Here is a 19,075-nt window from a genome sequence, read left to right as displayed (position 1 = left end):
TTTTTTTACGTATCACGCCCCGGCCCGGTGCCCAAATATGAGCAATCGCGTGCATTTCTGAACTATCTCGATTCTGGTTACTACGCGCGTTGATAACACCCAGGGTTCTCTGCAGTATTGCCACACATGTATGACAAGTGTTGATATTTCACGAAGTTCTACATTTGTAATATGTTCATTTAATTCTGTACTGTCCTTGTTCTTTGATTTTATCACACCATTGCGTCGTCAGAAAACGTAACATGCTATCGAATCACCTATTCTACGAAAGTGTTTCTGTTACGAGCTGGTGATACCATAATGTGTGTAAAGGTGGAAATAATACGGAGAACACTATTTAGCCGACATGTTTTAATACTGCATTACTGGACACAGGGTTAGAAGCAGAGTACCTAGTCAGAAGACCCAAGGAAAACACTTTCTTCATATTCAAAGGTTTGAGATCAAATATATCCAATCATACCTTTGTACATCGACAAATATTTGTTAAAGGCGACCATGTCAGGCCCTGTAGATGTGATGTTCACACCTATATTAAAGGGAATTATTTCGATACTTTTGTTACATGCCAGAAATTCTACCCGTTGTCATTAATACATATTCGTTTAGTGGTTTGTATCTACAAATGTTTTGAAATATCGCTGAAAAAATTATCAGACAATATATTTGAACGTAACCGCCAACGAAACATCATGAAACTAAAATTCAAAATAGAAAATTGTGGCTGATGTAGCTTAAAGGCATGTGTTGGTGCCAGATTGTCTCATTAGAAAATTTACTTAATAGATTACAATTTCAATGGAAAACAAAAGGCTATCACACCTCCATAATCCTCATACATACTAGAACAAAGGCGATCCCAGGGATCGCGAACAGTGCCTTTAAAACTGCACTTCTCACATATGTATTCCATCCACGACGTCGAACCCGGCCCTTATACGATCAGTAATAATTGACTATGAAGTGGCCTTTCAACAGAACACAGAAGAACTACTCCCAGTCCTGCATCTCGCTAAATATACTTTGTGTGTCTTCTAGCTTAAGCTTATCCAGGCTCTATACGCTCGACTGAGATCTAAACGGGCTGCATGGAAGAATCCACAAATATGCACTCCAGAAAAAAGTGATTTAAGAAAGATATACAAAGAGAGAAATAAGAATGTTGTGACTTCAAATCCCCATTTGAAAGAGCGTATTGCAATTGGGCTTCCGAAAACCCTTTACATTAGCACTAGTAGCAATGGTTTGTCGTCGGTAGTTTTTATCGATAAAAAGCGTGTGTTGAATCACATTATAAAACCTCTTCTACTGTGTCCGGATATATGTGTGTTTTCCGGCATGTAAACTCTCATTAGTGCTTGCCTCGTTCGTGCGCATGCGAAAATTAGGTTTTCGCGACCACACCACCGACCATGAACTTTTCCACACGCAATGCAATGACATCACGACAGGTTATGTTCTTTGAATTCATTCGACTGGGAAGAAAACAGCAGTAAAACTTTTGATAATATCTTGTTTGCTCCAGAAAACATGTACAGTTCGTCCTAAAGTACGTTAAAACACATAAAAACACATATAACACATATTAGCATCCCATTACCATCACAACGTCTTGTGTACAATTTTTACAATTTTCGATGTTATTGTTGACATGAGAATTATAGTCCAGAGTAAAATTCAGTTTTTCTAACATAATATCGGACATTAAAATACACAGACTGTTATAACAAGTTGAGCACGACACGATTTCGTGAGTAGGACAAGAGCGATATGTCACAAACGAAATAAACACACTGCAATGTACGCCAAGCCTCAGATAATGAAACTTTGACGCACTTAACTGGCCATTAAAACTTGGACGAAGTTTGAGGTAGATCTTATGCCACCAATGTCATCAGCTGCTCCATACTTTCCGTCGCTTTCCCCCTTTGCTTTGCAGAAATGATCATACAAATAAACTACATGAGAAATAGTACCTTATTGTAAAACATGTTCTTAAAGAGTCAGACTTCGCTCGATTGCCAAATGCAAAATGTTCTTGCTTTTCCAAAACAAAGTACGTTCACACGTCGTACTTTGCCGTACGGTTGTACTCTTAACACTGCCACTGGGCGAGTCAGCTTTTCATTACTATAAGGTACGACGCGCCTCAGGGACACAAATTTGGACTCTCAAATTTTTACAATTCTTTTCTGATATATCACTTGTGGGGGTTCATTCTAAAGCTCTTGGTGTAAGAAAACTTTTCACTGGCTTAGATTTTTGAAATTCGAAAATTTTATTTCGCTCAAAATTTCCTAAACGAAACTTTAAACTATTCTCTTTCAAAATCAAGAATAAAAATAGCGTCAATGATGACACTGTGCTCCTCAGTGCATTTAGCGGTAGGGATGCAAGGAGAGAGGTTTGGGGAATGTTGCTGAGAAAGATGCAAAGAAAGGGTTGAAATGTGAAACTGTAATAAAACCTATTGGTTTTTTAGCAGTGAGCGTCCAGCTTGGTAAACATGCCATCTTGTACATGAAGGCAAAAAACATAATTTTCACATGTCCACCAGACTTGGAATTTGCATAGATGTACATAGATTATCCAAATTGATTTATCTGCAAGATTTTGTATGTTCCTTGCTACAAAATTCTGACCCTATTGAATTTATAACAGGAAAACATGCACGCATGATTGGACAGTGTGCACTACATCTGCCGTGATGATGGATTGCCAGACGACCACACGGCATCAAAGAACTGTAGTTTAAAACGAAAATATAATTCTAAACAAGTCATTGACAATGACATAGTAATAGGAGTATTAGTCTTGATGGGGCAGGGAAATGTGGTCATTAAGAAGTATCACTGGATTGATATGTTGAGATCTATGGGCACATAGGTCTATGTCGTTGTTCCCAATTTGAAACACATGAGGCATGTCTAAGTTATTGTTCTAAATTGGGAAAAAAGATCAGACCTGTAGCTGTATTGGCCAGCCAAGAATACATATGTGCATAATAAATGAGGTACAAGATGTGACATCTTAAGGTCTAATATCCTATCAAAATTGGAGGGTATAGAACTTGTGGTTACTGAGCTATGCATATACATGTATAATCAAGGTCAAAGGTCATCGATGTCACGTGACATTTTGAAAAAAAAATGTATTGCTAATTAATCCCTATATGCCAAAAATCAGACCTCTACCTCTATTCGCTTGCCCAGAATTAGATATGTGTATAATAAATGAGGTAAAGCGTGTGTTGTCATAAGGTCTCCCATCCTACTAAATATAAAGGACATAGCACTTGTGGGACTGATTTATGACATAAACGTATATTTAGGTAAAAAATCAAGTTCACATGACATTTTGTCAAAAAATTTCTATCCTATGGTTATCCCTGTATACGAAAAATCTGACATCCAGCTCTATTGGCTTGCTCAGAATTAGATATGCACATAATTAATGAGGTACAGTATGTGGCGTCATAAGGTCTCCCATCATACCAGATATGAAGGGTGTGGCACTTGTGGTTACTGAGTTATGGACAGTTCGTTACCACTCTAAATTTGGAGGGTCGTTTTCGAACGACTGCGCATGCCCAGATCTCAACTCGATTACGTCACTGACTTCGAAGTCTTCGTGTTTTGATTTTGACATCGGCTAATTTCGGCCTTTGTTTTAACGCTATGCAAGGCCAAGTTAGGAAAAATTCGGTCGTGGTTAACCTCGTGACTAACCTCACTACAACATCATGGCAGCAAGAGAGCATGATAAGTCGTATTGCCAACTTTTCGAGCTTTCTGTTTGACGTAGTGCGATCGTGACCTCAATGTTTTCAGTATCGGCAGTGACAGGTCAAGCACCTGCAGTTCAAAAATGTCCCGTTTTCGGCTCACAGTCCATGTAGCCGACAATGAGATGCAAATGATATGCGGTCAAGGTCTCCTCAACGAACTTTCAGCTGGTTCTTCACTTTCTACTATTTTTATAGTATTTTTTACAAAGGCACAGACTTATTCTACCTTCAACTTAAAACTGATAGTGATTTTGTAGCTACTTATGTGTTTGTGAGCAATGTCATTCAAGTTATTCAATCGATAAATATAGATGAACAAAGGATGGCAGTTTCATTGAGCTACGTTGATGGGGGACGTTGGGGGACATTTTGAAAATCGGTTACCCTTCCAAATTGTATTCGTTTAGCCTGGTCAAGCCAGCGAAATTGATGATCGCCGAACTGTGGATGGTTCAAAGACTTTGGAAGTGCAGATTTTTGATAAAGAGCTATGTTTATTGACTGAATGTTTCCAAGTTGTCTTTCCCGGGGTTGAGGCATTTATCAAACTTCATAAGATTATTTCCAAATAGCCCACATTAGGTAGTACGTGGGTAGGGTTGACATTGACTTAGTACTTTCCACTGTCTCTTATAAAGTTAAACCACATCGTAAATATGTTAAGCTTCAGCATGCTCGAGATACAGGTTTTAATACAGATACACTGCTGTTACTGTGTTAGTCAAACACGTGTATGTCACACATTCAGAACCGACCTAGACACATTGGGCACGGAGTGAAATCAGTTACTTTGCACGTCGCCTTCAAGTTCAACTTAATTCGCATTCCGAAACTTCATCATTATAGTACATACAGTGATAATACCAATGAATTGTCCCCGGGAATTTACCAATGAATGGGCGCTCAGTTATGAACACGGACGAAAATGTACGGCAAAGCGAACATTGAGGTCTAAATCAGCTTGAAATTGGTGTTTAAACAACCTATTTACCCGATTTCAACTCGTCCGATTCCAACTCGCCCGATACCGACTCGCCCGATGCCAACTCGCCCGATACTATTTTGCAATTTTTATGAGTACTTGGTACGTAAAAAAAAAGTTTTATTTCTTAAAACAGCCTACAACAAATATTTCTAACATTGAGAACCATAGGTGCGGCTAGGGTTTGAAATATGTGCCAGCGCGGAAAAGTTTTTATTTGCGAATTTCATGTTTTGCAAATCTCTTGAAAGAATAAATTTCGTTCGGTTTCTTTACGTATAGGGAAAGTTACTGCAGTTACTGGCTCATGTCTTTAGGAACAGTGGGGCCGTCTTTTACGAGTTACTAGCTCTGCATGGCAGGGCTGTGTGTTACCGGCGTTATATGGCCTCCCACCACATGGCCAGAGCTAGCCCTGCGTAGAGGTCTGTGTGTTCCCGACGTTATACGGCCTCCACCACAGCCCTGCAACGGTCCATAGAGGTAACTGGCGAGATTCAAAATGGCGATCTCTATGGGTAAACAACTTTTCGAGTACGTTATGTTTCAGAAAACGAGCGGTTTTGGACGTTAGGAGAAGTTAATCGCATCATTTCTGGGGTCGGTTAGGAGGTAAAGGTAGGCAGGGAAAGGATTTTGCCCCGATAGAGCAGAATTTCGGCCAAAAAGACCGTTTTTTCGTTGCGGTCCGGATCCGGACCGCAGAGTCGCCAGTTATCTCCATAGACCGTTGCAGGGCTGTGGTGGAGGCCGTATAACGCCGGGAACACACAGACCTGTACGCAGGGCTAGGGCAGAGCTAGCTGGCCTCGGGCCATCAGGTTTGCGTACATGGAATCTACAACTAAGCTTACATCTCAAACAACGAGCAACTTGGCATCGGGCGAGTTGGCATCGGGCGACTTGGTATCGAGCGAGTTGGAATTGGGCAAGTTGGTTCTGGGCGGGTTGGGAAAGGTGCGAGTTGACTGTAATTCGTTACCTGGCTGCACCACAGGTTATCGTAACGTTGCTTGGATAGTCGTTCGAGGCGGGCGGCCGCAGGTCGCCGTTTACTTGGAAAAAAAAGAAAGGTCAGACACCGATTTCAGACAAGCAGCCAGAAAGAAACAAAAGAAACAATCTGGCGTCAAATAAATGATCCTCGACTATCACAAATACCTTCAAATATTTATTACTCCAGTACGGCCGGCCTAGAAACGTTACATGTGCCGAAATTTGGCAATATTCACTTCCTGGGGATTCCGCACACTTGCCCTGTATCCGCCATACTGAATTCGAACTACCTTACCCACAATTCAATGCGAAGTCCAACGAATTCAGTATGGCGGATACAGGGCAAGTGTGCGGAATCCCCAGGAAGTGAATATTGCCAAATTTCGGCACATGTAACGTTTCTAGGCCGGCCATACTGGAGCAATAAACATTTGAAGGTATTTGTGATAGTCGAGGATCATTTATTTGACGCCAGATTGTTTCTTTTGTTTCTTTCTGGCTGCTTGTCTGAAATCGGTGTCTGACCTTTCTTTTTTTTCCAAGTAAACGGCGACCTGCGGCCGCCCGCCTCGAACGACTATCCAAGCAACGTTACGATAACCTGTGGGCTGCACTGTGGCCGGTCATCGTCCATTTCCGCGTCAGATAACGTAGGCAACACGTACGTACATAGATTCCCACTGTAATCTGTTTGATGCATTCTGGGATTGAATACGCATGCGCATATCAAAGTTCACCGAGGTCATCCAATCTGCGATTGCGCAAACGACCCTCCAAATTTAGAGTGGTAACGAACTGATGGACAATTATGTATATTTGAGGTCAAAGGTCATTGAGGTCACGTGACATGTTGTCAAAAAAAAATTGTATTGCTAAGTTATCCCTATATACCAAATATCAGACCTCTAGCTCTATTGGCTCGCTCAAAATTAGATATGTGCATAATTAATGAGGTATAATATGTCGCGTCATCCCATCATACCATAATGAAGGGTGTAGCACTTGTGGTTACTGAGTTATGGACAAATACGTATATTTGAGGTCAAAGGTTACAATGTCACGTGACATTTTGTCAAAATGTCTGAGATATCTGTGTGAAAGGATGGACGAACGGATGGACGAACGGACACAATGACCCGGACACCATGACCCAATCTATAAGCCCCCTGGACTTCATCCAGTGGGGACTAAAAAACTGTGTCACTGCATCCTTTTTGCACCAGAATACGATGAGAAACTAAATTTTATTTTTCTTGGCCTTATACATGGGCGTCTATGGAGAACTGACTTATACATGGGAGTCTCTGGAGAACTGCCTTTTACATGGGAGTCTATGGAGGTGTAAACTAAAAAGTCCTCCAAGTCTAACACGGCCAATTTGATCGCATTGTGAAGAAATCGACGTGCATCTGTATGGGGTAGGGTACTATCCTTGTGCAAAGTTTGAAAGAAATTGACCAGGGCATGTCTCAGTCTGATGTCTGCGTGAACGGACGGACGGACGTACGCACGCACACACGGACAGACGGACATGACCCAATCTGTAAGTCCCCCAGACTTCGTCCGTGGGGACTGACAAACTTTCTTCGTGTCATTGATGGCCTTGATTTTCTTTGGATATTGACTGGACACATTTATTAAAGACGTCACTTTAGCTTGTCAATGACAGTGAAATGATTTTTTGCAGAAACTTGATCGGTCCAGCCAAGTACACATGCTTACTCATAACAGCTGGACTGCGATGATCACAACATTGTTTTGTGATATTCCGATACAAAATTAAAATAATTTTATTAGTATGTCGCATTGACTATAAAGTTGCAAATGTTTCCTTGGGTGTTGAAACATGTTAGCATAGTGTACGTGTTACAAATCAACACACCAAACAGCAATGTTCATGTAAGAACAACCTGCTTGATTTCCATAGACTTTCTGGTCCGCCCATCACACTGTTATGTCTGTTTCCCCTCTAGCTTCCGAAAATTCTTGGTAAATTTACAAATTCAGTCTCAAAAGTTTTAGCCCAGATATATTTTCATTTGATATTTTGATATCATCAAGATCATTAAACTGGTGGAATCTACAAAAATATTAAATCATTCAGAATCACATAATTTCTTGTATAAGTTATAGCAGTTTGAAAGTAGGCCGAATGGGAGTCAATCAAGCTGAATGCCACTTAAATTGGAAGGCAGCAAAATGCCATTTAAATTGGAAGGCAGCAAAATTACCTTTCACCTATTGACCACGCTAGGTAGTTTCTTGTGAACCATAATTGCGTAATTAGGGGGGTCTTCATGCATGACATCACATGATGAGATGACCTAGACTTGACCTTTCAGATAAGCTCAGTTTTTCTCCTTTTCCTTTGTATTATGACTCCATTTGTGAAAGTTTCCTTTGAAATAATGTTTTTTACTATCAAACTGAGTAGTTGCAGGCCAAATTTTGATACAGCAAAGTAGGTAAAACTTTTGATAGACTCAAGGACGACCAAGGACTACAGAGGCAAAACAGGCCTCAGTGTATTCATGGACGTTACGTTCATGATGTATTGTAGTATCGAACAGCAAAAACAGTGTTTGTTTTACGTACCAGGGAATTTGTAACTTTGTAGAAAGGAGAGTAAAGTGTTTCAATACATTGCAACTTCGTAGGAAGGAGGGTAAACTGTTTCAACATCTCACAACATTTTATTGTTAGGTGTAGTTTTCTGTTGAGGAGGTGTAAGAATTCAATAGCCACTACATTAGCCAAACAGGAATTTTTGTAGCCATTTTTAACTTCTTTCGCATTTGGCGAATTGGTGAATAGCGGGAGCCCTGGATGCCAATACAGCTCATCTCAGAACGGACATACTTGTATACACAAAAGATTTGGCAACACCCTTACAATTAAATAATCTTCAACAGCACTGATTTACATTTACAAATTATTCTATGTGAAGTAATTCTCCAATTGCAGATACTATGACAAGCATAACATTACACGATGGTTCAGAATGTTCATCGACAAAGTTCACTCAAAATGTACTTTGAAAACGATAGTATTTTGACAGCTGTTACCGCGGCTACTTACTATAAAAAGTCTGTTGAAAAAGAGTACTAAATATCGTTGTTTTTTCAGGTCAACAGGTGATTGAATCAAAAACATGTGTCATGAAACAGTAAAACAACAACTGATAAATAAGTAACTTTTCTCAAGAGTACTTGAAACGCCTCGCCTGAAAGAAAATTTCATCCCGTTTCACAGAAACTGACTGCGTAGTGCGTATTCGAGCGCCACAGCAATGAACCAACGGTCGGGGAATCCCCACGAAAATCGCTCACACTACTCGTCCAAAACATTGATCACTTTTTAGCTGCATGATTCACTTGCCAAAAATATTTTTATTTTGTAGATAAATAACTGAATTTCTAATATTTTTATTTCGTTTGTTAATGAAAAGTCATTTTAATGTTTTTATATGCTTTAAAAATTTCAAAACCCGCTAAAAAGCGACTATTTGGCCAAAATTCAAACGAAAAACACGAAAACCAAGCTCGAATCATGGGCTATTTCTGTACGGATACTCTCAGTTTCTACTCTTGCCGATGCACGATTTAAATAATCGATTTTTGCACCGAAATTTTTCACTCATTTTCGTTGGTATGACTTTGAAACTCCAGGAAGCGATTGAGAAGAAAGGGTTACCTTGAATTATTGAGTTTTTTGCTGATAATTTGCCAAATTAAATGAGAAAAAACACTACGAAAATTTCCACACGCTTACACACTGAGTGTTTCAGAGGCCTTTCATGTTCGTGTGGTACAACATTAGCCCTGCGTACGATGCTGTGACAGCTAATCGCCCCGCTCACCACAGCCCTGCAAAGACCCGTACGTAGGGTCGGTGACTTCAAATCCATTTTGGGACTTGACGTAAAAAGCCAAATTACTGCCGAAATTCAGCGTTCTTGGGCCCAAGTCGTATCCCAGCCTACCTCAGCTACTCGATCGCTTCCAAAAATGCCAGTCTAGCACACAGCATCGTACGCAGGGCTAGCGAGAGAGTTGCCGACATCGACGGTTATTTACGAGAAGTGAATAAAAGACTGGCATTTTTGGAAGCGATCGAGTAGCTGAGGTAGGCTGGGATACGACTTGGGCCCAAGAATGCTGAATTTCGGCAGTAATTTGGCTTTTTACGTCAAGTCCCAAAATGGATTTGAAGTCACCGACCCTACGTACGGGTCTTTGCAGGGCTGTGGTGAGCGGGGCGATTAGCTGTAGCGGAACACACAGCATCGTACGCAAGGCTAGTACAACATGTGATCATGGAGGTAGTAGGAGACTGAGGTTTCTTGCACGGTCGCGCGCGCGATGAAATGGGAAGCTGAAATTTTCGCTCGTAATTTTGCAAACGAAATCGTAAATCCACTCAAAACTTCGTATTTTTTTTATACATATTTGAAACCATGAGGAACGTAATTCATTCTCCCCTGCACAGTAAAAAGGAGATCGAAACGACAGGCATGTCAGACAAAGACCAAACGCACGCAAGATGTCCATCCACATCCACCAATCTCGTAATTTACACCGGCAGAACAAAAACAATTTGATCGAGCATGGACGTTCTAACGTAAATGCATCATTGTCTATCGCATTTTCATGTAAGCCAATACACTCACACGTACGCTCTAAGTTCAATTATAATGTCAATCCAACAGGATACTATTTCGCTGATAGTGAGTGCGCAGCGTGAATGGTACGCTGTAGTCGTTAGATAACACTGATCACGTGGTGTGACAAAATAGTTTTACGGAAGTTGTTGATGGAAGTGACGTCAACTTTGCTTCTCCCAACTCTATAAGCTTCCTCAGTTACGTAACTTCGTCGCTAAAAATTGGGGGTCACAGTGCAAATTTAGTACTAGAGAAATAATAACCCAAGATTTACCTGCATTTGAAATTCAAAATGGCCGCCATCCCTGAGTTGACTCTATGGGGTGAAAAAATTCAAATTTCAAAAAAACTAAGCCAGTGAAAAGTTTTCTTACACCAATACCTTTAAAATGAACCCCAACAAGTGGTATATCAGAAAAGAATTGTAAAAGTTTTGAGAGTCGGAATATCTGTCCCCCGTCGCGCGTTTTACCTTTTTTAAATAACCAACTAATGTTGCAGCTAGCAGTAAAAAGAAATCGTTGAATTATAACATAATTGGCAAAAATGCAAATGTAAAGCTTCTTATTGTCATATCTCCAGGAAAGTGATTTAAATTCCAAATTCCTTCAGTATTTCCTGATATCTTTCCTTTTGTTGTTCAAAGATTTCCTTTGCATCTTGGTACAATTTTATGTCCCAGTAATTCATGCGCTCAATCTCCCTGCGCTCGAAGTCAGTCAATACTGTTTTGTGGGGGTTGGTATTGACCTGTACGTCCGTCCTGAGAGCCGGTTTGCCGAGGACGTATCCAAGCATGTCTTGGGAGAGCTTGAACTCTTCCAGGAGGCCGACGAAGGCCAGGTTGTTGCGGAGATTCTCCCTGGCAATGAGGTAGTGCTTCTCGCCAACTGCTGGCACCGCCGACAGTTCGCCAGCACTCCCGCAACAGTCCTCGAACGCTGCATCCACATCCGGGAATGTACCGAACTGCAGAAGTCTGACGAAGTAGTTGTCGAACTCCGGGAAGTGATCGTTCCGATTCTTTGTAAACACTCTGTCAAGTTCCTGCTCTTTGCTACGTACTTCATGTACATGGTGTGGAACGTGGGACGTGTTTTCTTGATGTAGTAATACGCTGAAACGATTCGATCGACTGGTTCTCTCAACCAGGTCACATACATGAAGGGCTTGTCCTTTGGCGCAAATTCGTGAAGCCCGTAACTTCGTTTGGAGTACAGAAACAGTTGGTTCTTTGACTTTGAAAGGATGTGCGCAGCTTTAGTAAATTCGCTGCAGTGTGAGATACCAATCTGGGTACCGAAGAGAAATCCCTGTTGGCCGACGATGGGAAACAGGAACTCCTCCACTGACGTACCTCCGCTTTTCGGCAGATGCACGAAGGCTACCGAGGCCTCCGAATAGAGCGGATCGACAATAGTCGTCGTGGCATTCCTCAGAAAGAAGTTTGGCAGCGGTGTGGCGCCGAGCTCAGGCGACCTCATGCACTTGCGGAGAATTGCGAAGTCGTCCGCGCAAAATGACCAACTCCGTCCGCCCCTCCGTTGCTGTTGGTACAGGTTCAGCAATTCCATACACTCACGGCGGGTCAAATCGCCCGACTCGCCAACACTTGCATCACGTCGAGATCCTTCGGAGGTCGTCCTTATATGTTCCCGAAGCCAGTTCAGATCGGGAGGTTGCTGGTAGTCATGGCCAAGAATGCTGAGGACCATCGGCTGGTTGTAAAGAATCAAAATCGCCAGTACTATACAAAACCCTATGGCCGAAAAAAATGGATGTCTGCATTTCAGAATTCTGGACCCATTCACGAACTCGGTCATTCTTTCCCAGTCGTCACGTGCTTTGATAGTTTTTTCTGGCAAGAGTTTAACACGTTGTACCTTCTATATTCCGATCTGAAACAAATACATAAACTCTTGTTAGACTTAATGTGAATTATGTCTTGAGAGTTAAAATATAAAATTCACCGGTTTACATCACTTGTTTACAGAAAATCTCTCTCTCTCTCTCTCTCTCTCTCTCTCTCTCTCTCTCTCTCTCTCTCTCTCATTAACTCATATTACGGATGTCTTTTTGTGTCACAAAACAATATGCAGCAGCTTGACAAGATTTGCCTCTGGCGATGTAACATCACCTAGAACACAGTCACAGGAGGAGGGAAACAATCTAGACGACTGACAATAACGAAGACTATTATCATCATCATAGTCCTCGTCATCGTATTAATCATTTCACTGGTAGACTCGTATTTTTTAGCTTTATTGCTCACAGGGAAATTATGATAGATAGACCGACAAGCGCGCTTGTGCGATACCTTCAGTAGACATCTCTGTCTACTTAATTTGACTGGTGGCGACGGCAAATACCATGATTTCAATTTCAAAGTCCCTGGATTTTGATTTCGTGATGTACACTATTTGTTCAACACATGGCAAGCGTGCGAAAGACGGGACATCGAAAGTCATGGCATCATTTATAGGACAAGAACCGTAATTTTTGATAATATTTTCATTATTTTTGTTCGTTTTAAATCAAACACACTCTCTCCTTCTCTTTGAAGTATGTTAAATACGGAGTAATATTCGTCTTGCGGATAATGCGTAGTACCGTTGTTTACAATGTGCGATGTAGTCGCTGACATTCTAACTACATACTAACAGTAAGGAATTGACAATAATAGTGGATACATACATACATGCATACATACGCTTACACAGACACACAGACACAGACACAGGCACACAGACACAGACACAGACACAGACACAGACACACACACATTATATATATATATATATATACATACGTACATATATATATATATATATATATATATATATTATATATATATATATATATATATATATATATATCGAAGTATACAGGAATAAAGGAAGATATTGTATTTTTATTGGCAGAACAACACACTGGAAATACATCAAAAAGTTACTGATTATGGAGCTAAAGACTTCAGAAATGTTGTACGTATTTGATTTCAACTGTCGAGGCAAATTGGTCCATAATGGGGGGCCCTTCCTTACTATGACAGGCAATACGTTGCGTGACTTCAAAGCTAAATCAGTCATTTCGATCACCGAACAAGAGCATGACATTGGTAGCATCATGCTATTGTACATCCCAATTTTTAATTCTCAGGGGTCAGGCGAAACGATTCTGACTATGACGCTACAGCGTCGGCTTCATCGGCGTCAGTTCCTATTATTCCCCACTGTGTCCGATGGGATAATTACCGCGGGATAATTATACGTTTACAACGCTAGCAAACGTCAGAGATGCACTTTAACTTTTGCCCTTTTCATGAATCGATTAAAATTAAATCGATTAAAAGATTCTGTGGCCTATGACTATGATAACATTTTATAATTCCCTGCATTTACTGTCTGCCTACGACGACACATTCACAATACCACACACATTCTTTCCCAATGAGTTCCAATTTTTCAGTGTTTCATCTAGGCTGCGCGGTTGCGCGATTCCCCGGTGTGGTGCGCGCCGCCAATTGTACGTGAGAAGCGGCAACCGGTAGCATCGCGCACTGCACTGAGCTGGCTGGAATGGCATATCAAATATCATGGGTGTCACACGTTCTCGACGTATACGGAGCCGGCGTCGCGTATTTACGTGAAGACAGCTGTTTTCACGTAATTTGTAAACGTGTTATATTGCAGTTCACGCGAAGCTTAATCCGATTCTCATTCTGAGGATGACGCCAACTTTATGTCCGTCTATAGTTACGGTAACTTAAAAAGTGTTTCACCTGATGTCGGTGGGAGAATCTTGTCCGAATCAGCCGTTTGAGAGAGCGCGGAATGAAACAGATGTAAGTGAACAGCCGTAAGATATTGAAGTTGGAATGCAAATCACCTCGAAATCAAAAATTAAAAGGGATGGACCATTTGATATGCTGGGGGTCTGGAAGATTGATTAGGTAGCATTATTTTTTTATTTGATCCATTGTACATTTTTTTCCACTCCCCACTTTTTGTCACATTTGCTGGGAATCATTTTCTTTCCGAAAATCTTCCGGACAACCCTAGGATATCAAACGGTCCAGTCCTAAGATCCGGGAACGGAGCAATTGTCAGTGAAATACGCAATCTGTCGATGTCAGTAAGTCTGATTGTTTGAAAATAATTTTCTCGACAAGAAACATTGAAAGGGAAGCGTGTAAACTGCGTAAATTTGAAGAAAGATTATGCCGGGATCAATAATGTGGTGGGGAAAACAGAAATAAAAGGGGAAAAGGTAGACACAGCGCACTGTCGATGTCGGTTAGACCACTGTATCTGTGACACCAAATGACTCACAATAACATGTGACTTTGTCGACGTAGAGAACTCAGAAAATTTGACCTCAAATATGGTAGTAATACCCGAGCTTTATAACGACTTCACATCTAATGAGTCTGGTATGAGATTTCAAAGTTCTCATTTCGATTCGATAGGTAAAATTATTAGGCGCGGTTCATTTTCTCGTATTCAAAGGATTTCAAATAGTAATCATTTTTTTCTTGTCGAGCCGTAACCTTGTGCGGCATTCTTGCATATGTTTTCAACAGGGGGACCCCCTCAGGAGCATGCGCAGCGCGACGACCACTGCCCTTTAATGTCGGTCACGGTAATGATATAGAGTCAGATTCTTGATAGTAAACACTTAAAAAGAACTAAATCGAAGCCAAAAAACCTATGAAAATCAACGAGTAAAGAACAATTATTTTCCTGTCATCTTCAAAATGTTGTTTTTCAATGTAAGAACACAGTCGTTCAATTGTGGTGGCCACTCTCTGCTATGCCACATGCCAAGCAACACTCTAGGAAGTGCATGCTCAGGGATTTTGCGATACTTACTGCGACACGCCCCTCTAAACTTTGCTCATGGTGAATTATCTTCAACAAGGTTCAGGCCTGTGTTACTATATTAAACGTTAAGATCTTGCAAAAATCACTGATGACACATCACTCGTACCCGTTGACGAAGTGATGTCTTTTTGAATTACCATATCTTCATTGAACAGACTGTGTCTCACTTTTCACATAGTCTCAATATTATTTGTTTGAGTGCAAGGAAAAGAGGTTTAATTCACGTGCCATATGTTGTACCAATTTCCCGTCTAATGCGATTGGGACTAATTTGGGAGAACAGGATCTTTTAATTGTTAGAATTTACCACGTGTTAGGTGTCATATTGCTGAAACTTGCAGTATTACAAATGCCCATAAAAAGAAGGGAATTGCAAAAACAGGAATTCAAAGTAGGTGAGCTTAAATTTGTTGATTAAACCGACATTACTAAACTATCCCATCCTCCCCAAATCAGTTCCAATCGTGTTGTCTTTTCAATCTGTACAGCTGCAGTTCTACTGACATTTCTAGGGTTCTCAAGTTTCGAGTCAAGCGACTCGAAATGTAGCTTTTTATCCTTGTCTATGTGATTTTAGTGTATTTTTTATTTTGTATCTTGCACTTGTTTTTTTCTGTCGTACTTTATGTTGATTTGTATTTTTATCAAGCGTTTTTTCTTATCAACAAGCAGCCATTGGGCGCTGTTGACAAGAATAGAATACAATCAAATGTCCGTTGTTTACATGTAGTTAACATCCTGGGTCGAGCGACTCGGTAAACTTGATTGGATTTTTTTCTGCCGAATAACGAAAAGTTTAGACTCAGACTGTGTGGTCATGGTATTCAATTTCACATGGGGATACAATCTTAAAATTAACGTTCGAATCCCTAGCGTTACAATAACTGCAGTCTTTGTCCTGGGCTAGACAATAGCCTTGTCATTCACGTCACGGTGCGCCTTGACAAGAAAGTGTTTGAGAGAATAGATATAATATTTCATATTTGGTGAGTGTTGTTATGTCTAGGTGCTGTGGAACTGTGCAAAAATGTTAGCAGAATTAGAATATTAGAGTAACAGAAGCGTTACTGTGTTGATCGTGACCGACAGATAACCCCACCGATTTCAAACGATGACCCGCCAGCATAATGTTGACCTCTCACTGACGATGACCTTTCTGACCTTGCCGATCAGAAAGCATGCATTCTCACCAACATGCATTTTTGCGTCATAAAAATTCGACGACTGTTTTCCAGAATTTTGCATGGTATTTATATTTGACAAACCGTCTACTCTTTATTTTGCCAACCATCATACATTCACAAAAACAACAGCATGGCTGCAAGTTGTTTTCGCATTTTTTCTCCGGACTATAGTCAGGTGCAGCCAACGAAGCTGTTCGTGCAACAAGATGTTCTTGCGCAGATTTCCAGCGGGGAGAAAAAGTGAATTTTCACAGTGGGCGGGGAAAATATTTCAGCTCTGAGTTTTTACAGTATTAGGCAGGGAGAAAATTTCTGACAGTGTATACCGGAATTAGGTAGAGGGAGGGGAATGCAAACTCCGGGGAAGATTGTGTAAGTGTCTGACTTCGCGAGGAGCAATGTCCAAAGGTTGAAATGATAAGAAAGTGTAACAGTGCTGTAAGCTTAAAGCTTGACACTAAAAGCAGGTGTACATTTCATCCATGCAGAAAAGGAACACACACTAGTTGCATTAATGAAAAGTTGGCCAACATGTTGGAATATGTACATCTACTAGTCTAGTGCATTGGGGCAATACAATGGGCAACTTTCAGTGGTGGGGAGAGGGAAGTGGGTAGCTATGGGTCCATAGCTGTGGTGTTTTCAGACGGGATTCCTGCCTTTTACAGGCTGGTTTTGGCTTTCACGACTTTTAACCCCGGGTCGTAAGAGTCAAAACCAGCCCGTAAAATGCGGAAACCCGTCTGAAAACACCACAGCTATGGACCCATAGGGAGGCAGTGGGGAACTTGAACTCTTGCGGGGAGCGGACAGACCATAGAACTGGGGGCAAATTATCAAATTATAGTTCAAAGCTTACGGTTTCTTGATCAACTCCATGGAGAATGAAGTACAGAAAAGTTCTCTCCTTCCACTTTGAATTAGCAAAACAGACATGTTTCGAACAAATCGTTTGTCCTTCATTAGTGAAGAATGTTGAAATACTGTTGACTCAGACTACCAACAAACTCTGGTGTATGTGAGGTTGATTCTGAAGGAGGCTGCTCAGGTATTGCTTCAATCGTCACAGATCTTAATTACACACGTTCCGATAATAAGCTTACCTTTCACATTTTTGACAGACAAAATAATTGCATGTCGGGACTCGTAATTTAAAGCCACAACTCCCGTATGAAAGCGCGAGAACCTACGAGAATGGTCATAATGGTGTGATATTCAAACGTACTCGGTATGCTCTGGACGTCGTCGATAAAAACCGTTAATTTAGAAATCTACCGATTACTTTTTTGTATTTGAAATTGAGGGATATGTGCATAAGTGTTTTGAGCACAACATACTTAATTTCTGACGAAATGAAATTTGAAATTACGTCTGGAACCAGGAAAGGATAAAATATTCGCCGCTATTATCGCCGGTATAATGTTCAGTTTGAATCTGCGTGATTGACGTTTATGCAAATTAGAAATGAGTTGTTATTTATACGTTGTTTACTTTTTACGTAGCGTTGATTGTTCAGCGCGAAAAAACACCAAATAGAGCCTACGTACTTGGAGCGTTCCGAAAGATACAAACGCACACGCACACATTTACCGAGAGTTACCCGTTTAAAATCTATAACGGCAGCACAAATCATCGATTACCTAGCCTTTTCGCTCAGTTTTGAACTGAAATAGCTTTTTCCACAGTGTTGACCATGGAGTCTTTACTACCTCCATGGTCTGACTGTTTGATTGTAAGAGAGCTAGGAAGACTGGTCGAGATAGCTTTTGATTAGAGCTGGCACACTGCGAGTAACTTTCACTGCACCGGGCCCGGGAATGCATGTGATTTGCATATCGATCACCATATCCACACCGAAATGGCGTTGAACCGATTACGTAATCTTCACGGGCAATTTTCAATATGGCTTCCATTGTTTCAAACGACTGCCAGCAGGTGCCAGCCGACAAGCACTTGCATGCAACGTAGGAAACCTTGCCATGTTTGGTAATAACAGAGCGTCTTCGCTGCGATGTCGTGGAATTCAACAACTATAAAGGTTTATCTTAAAGAGAAATGACGGTCTTACCTTACCGTGATGCCGAGATCGAAGATAAGTAAAAACCTTCGATTATCCGTGCAAAAAAGGGTGATTGGTTGGGCGTAATCGACTCACGAACCACCATTCCTTGGATACTAATTCGTGTGAGACAAAACAAAATCACGCTTTTTCCGCTACGTGCAACTTCAACAGAAACAATTGTGAACTCTCTGTGCCAGGAGAACACACACTCTTTGATTAGATGAAAACCGGGCCGGGATGCAGGTCTTCGTTGTGCTGATACTGCGTTTAGTGTAGACGAAGGAAATTGATCTATTTGCCACTCTTTATTATGAGGGCGACATGCATATGCCACCGTGATCGTCATCATCTGGTCATGGGGCCCATGCAATCTGATCAGGGGTTGACAATCTGATATCCTGGGAGGGGGCTTGGAAGATTGGCACGACAGCGTTACCTTTTTTCTTTCGCTCTATCCCGAATTTTTTTTTCAACTTTAACAATTACAGCAACTTTATTGTATTGTCCTCTCGGAGAAT

General features: G+C 41.0%; 1 protein-coding gene across 2 annotated transcripts; it reads right to left on the bottom strand.

The window, feature by feature from the left end:
* Positions 1–8,664: 8,664 nt before the first annotated feature.
* LOC139151392 (uncharacterized) lies at positions 8,665–18,849 on the bottom strand. Of its 2 annotated transcripts, none has more exons than XM_070724165.1 (2): positions 18,564–18,849; positions 8,665–12,326 (listed from the first exon to the last, which is right to left on the bottom strand). In XM_070724165.1, exon 2 carries the CDS (start codon positions 12,249–12,251, stop codon positions 11,148–11,150), a length of 1,104 nt encoding a protein of 367 aa, XP_070580266.1. In that variant the 5' UTR covers positions 12,252–12,326; positions 18,564–18,849; the 3' UTR covers positions 8,665–11,147. The 2 variants fall into 2 exon arrangements, with proteins under 2 accessions (XP_070580266.1, XP_070580267.1); XM_070724166.1 differs by having other exon boundaries at positions 18,569–18,849.
* Between the last annotated feature and the right edge of the window lie 226 nt (positions 18,850–19,075).

The sequence above is a fragment of the Ptychodera flava genome, chromosome 15 (genome assembly GCF_041260155.1).
Source record: "Ptychodera flava strain L36383 chromosome 15, AS_Pfla_20210202, whole genome shotgun sequence".
In the NCBI taxonomy this organism is placed as follows: Eukaryota; Metazoa; Hemichordata; class Enteropneusta; family Ptychoderidae; genus Ptychodera; species Ptychodera flava.
This window is presented reverse-complemented; position numbering and strand designations above follow the sequence as displayed.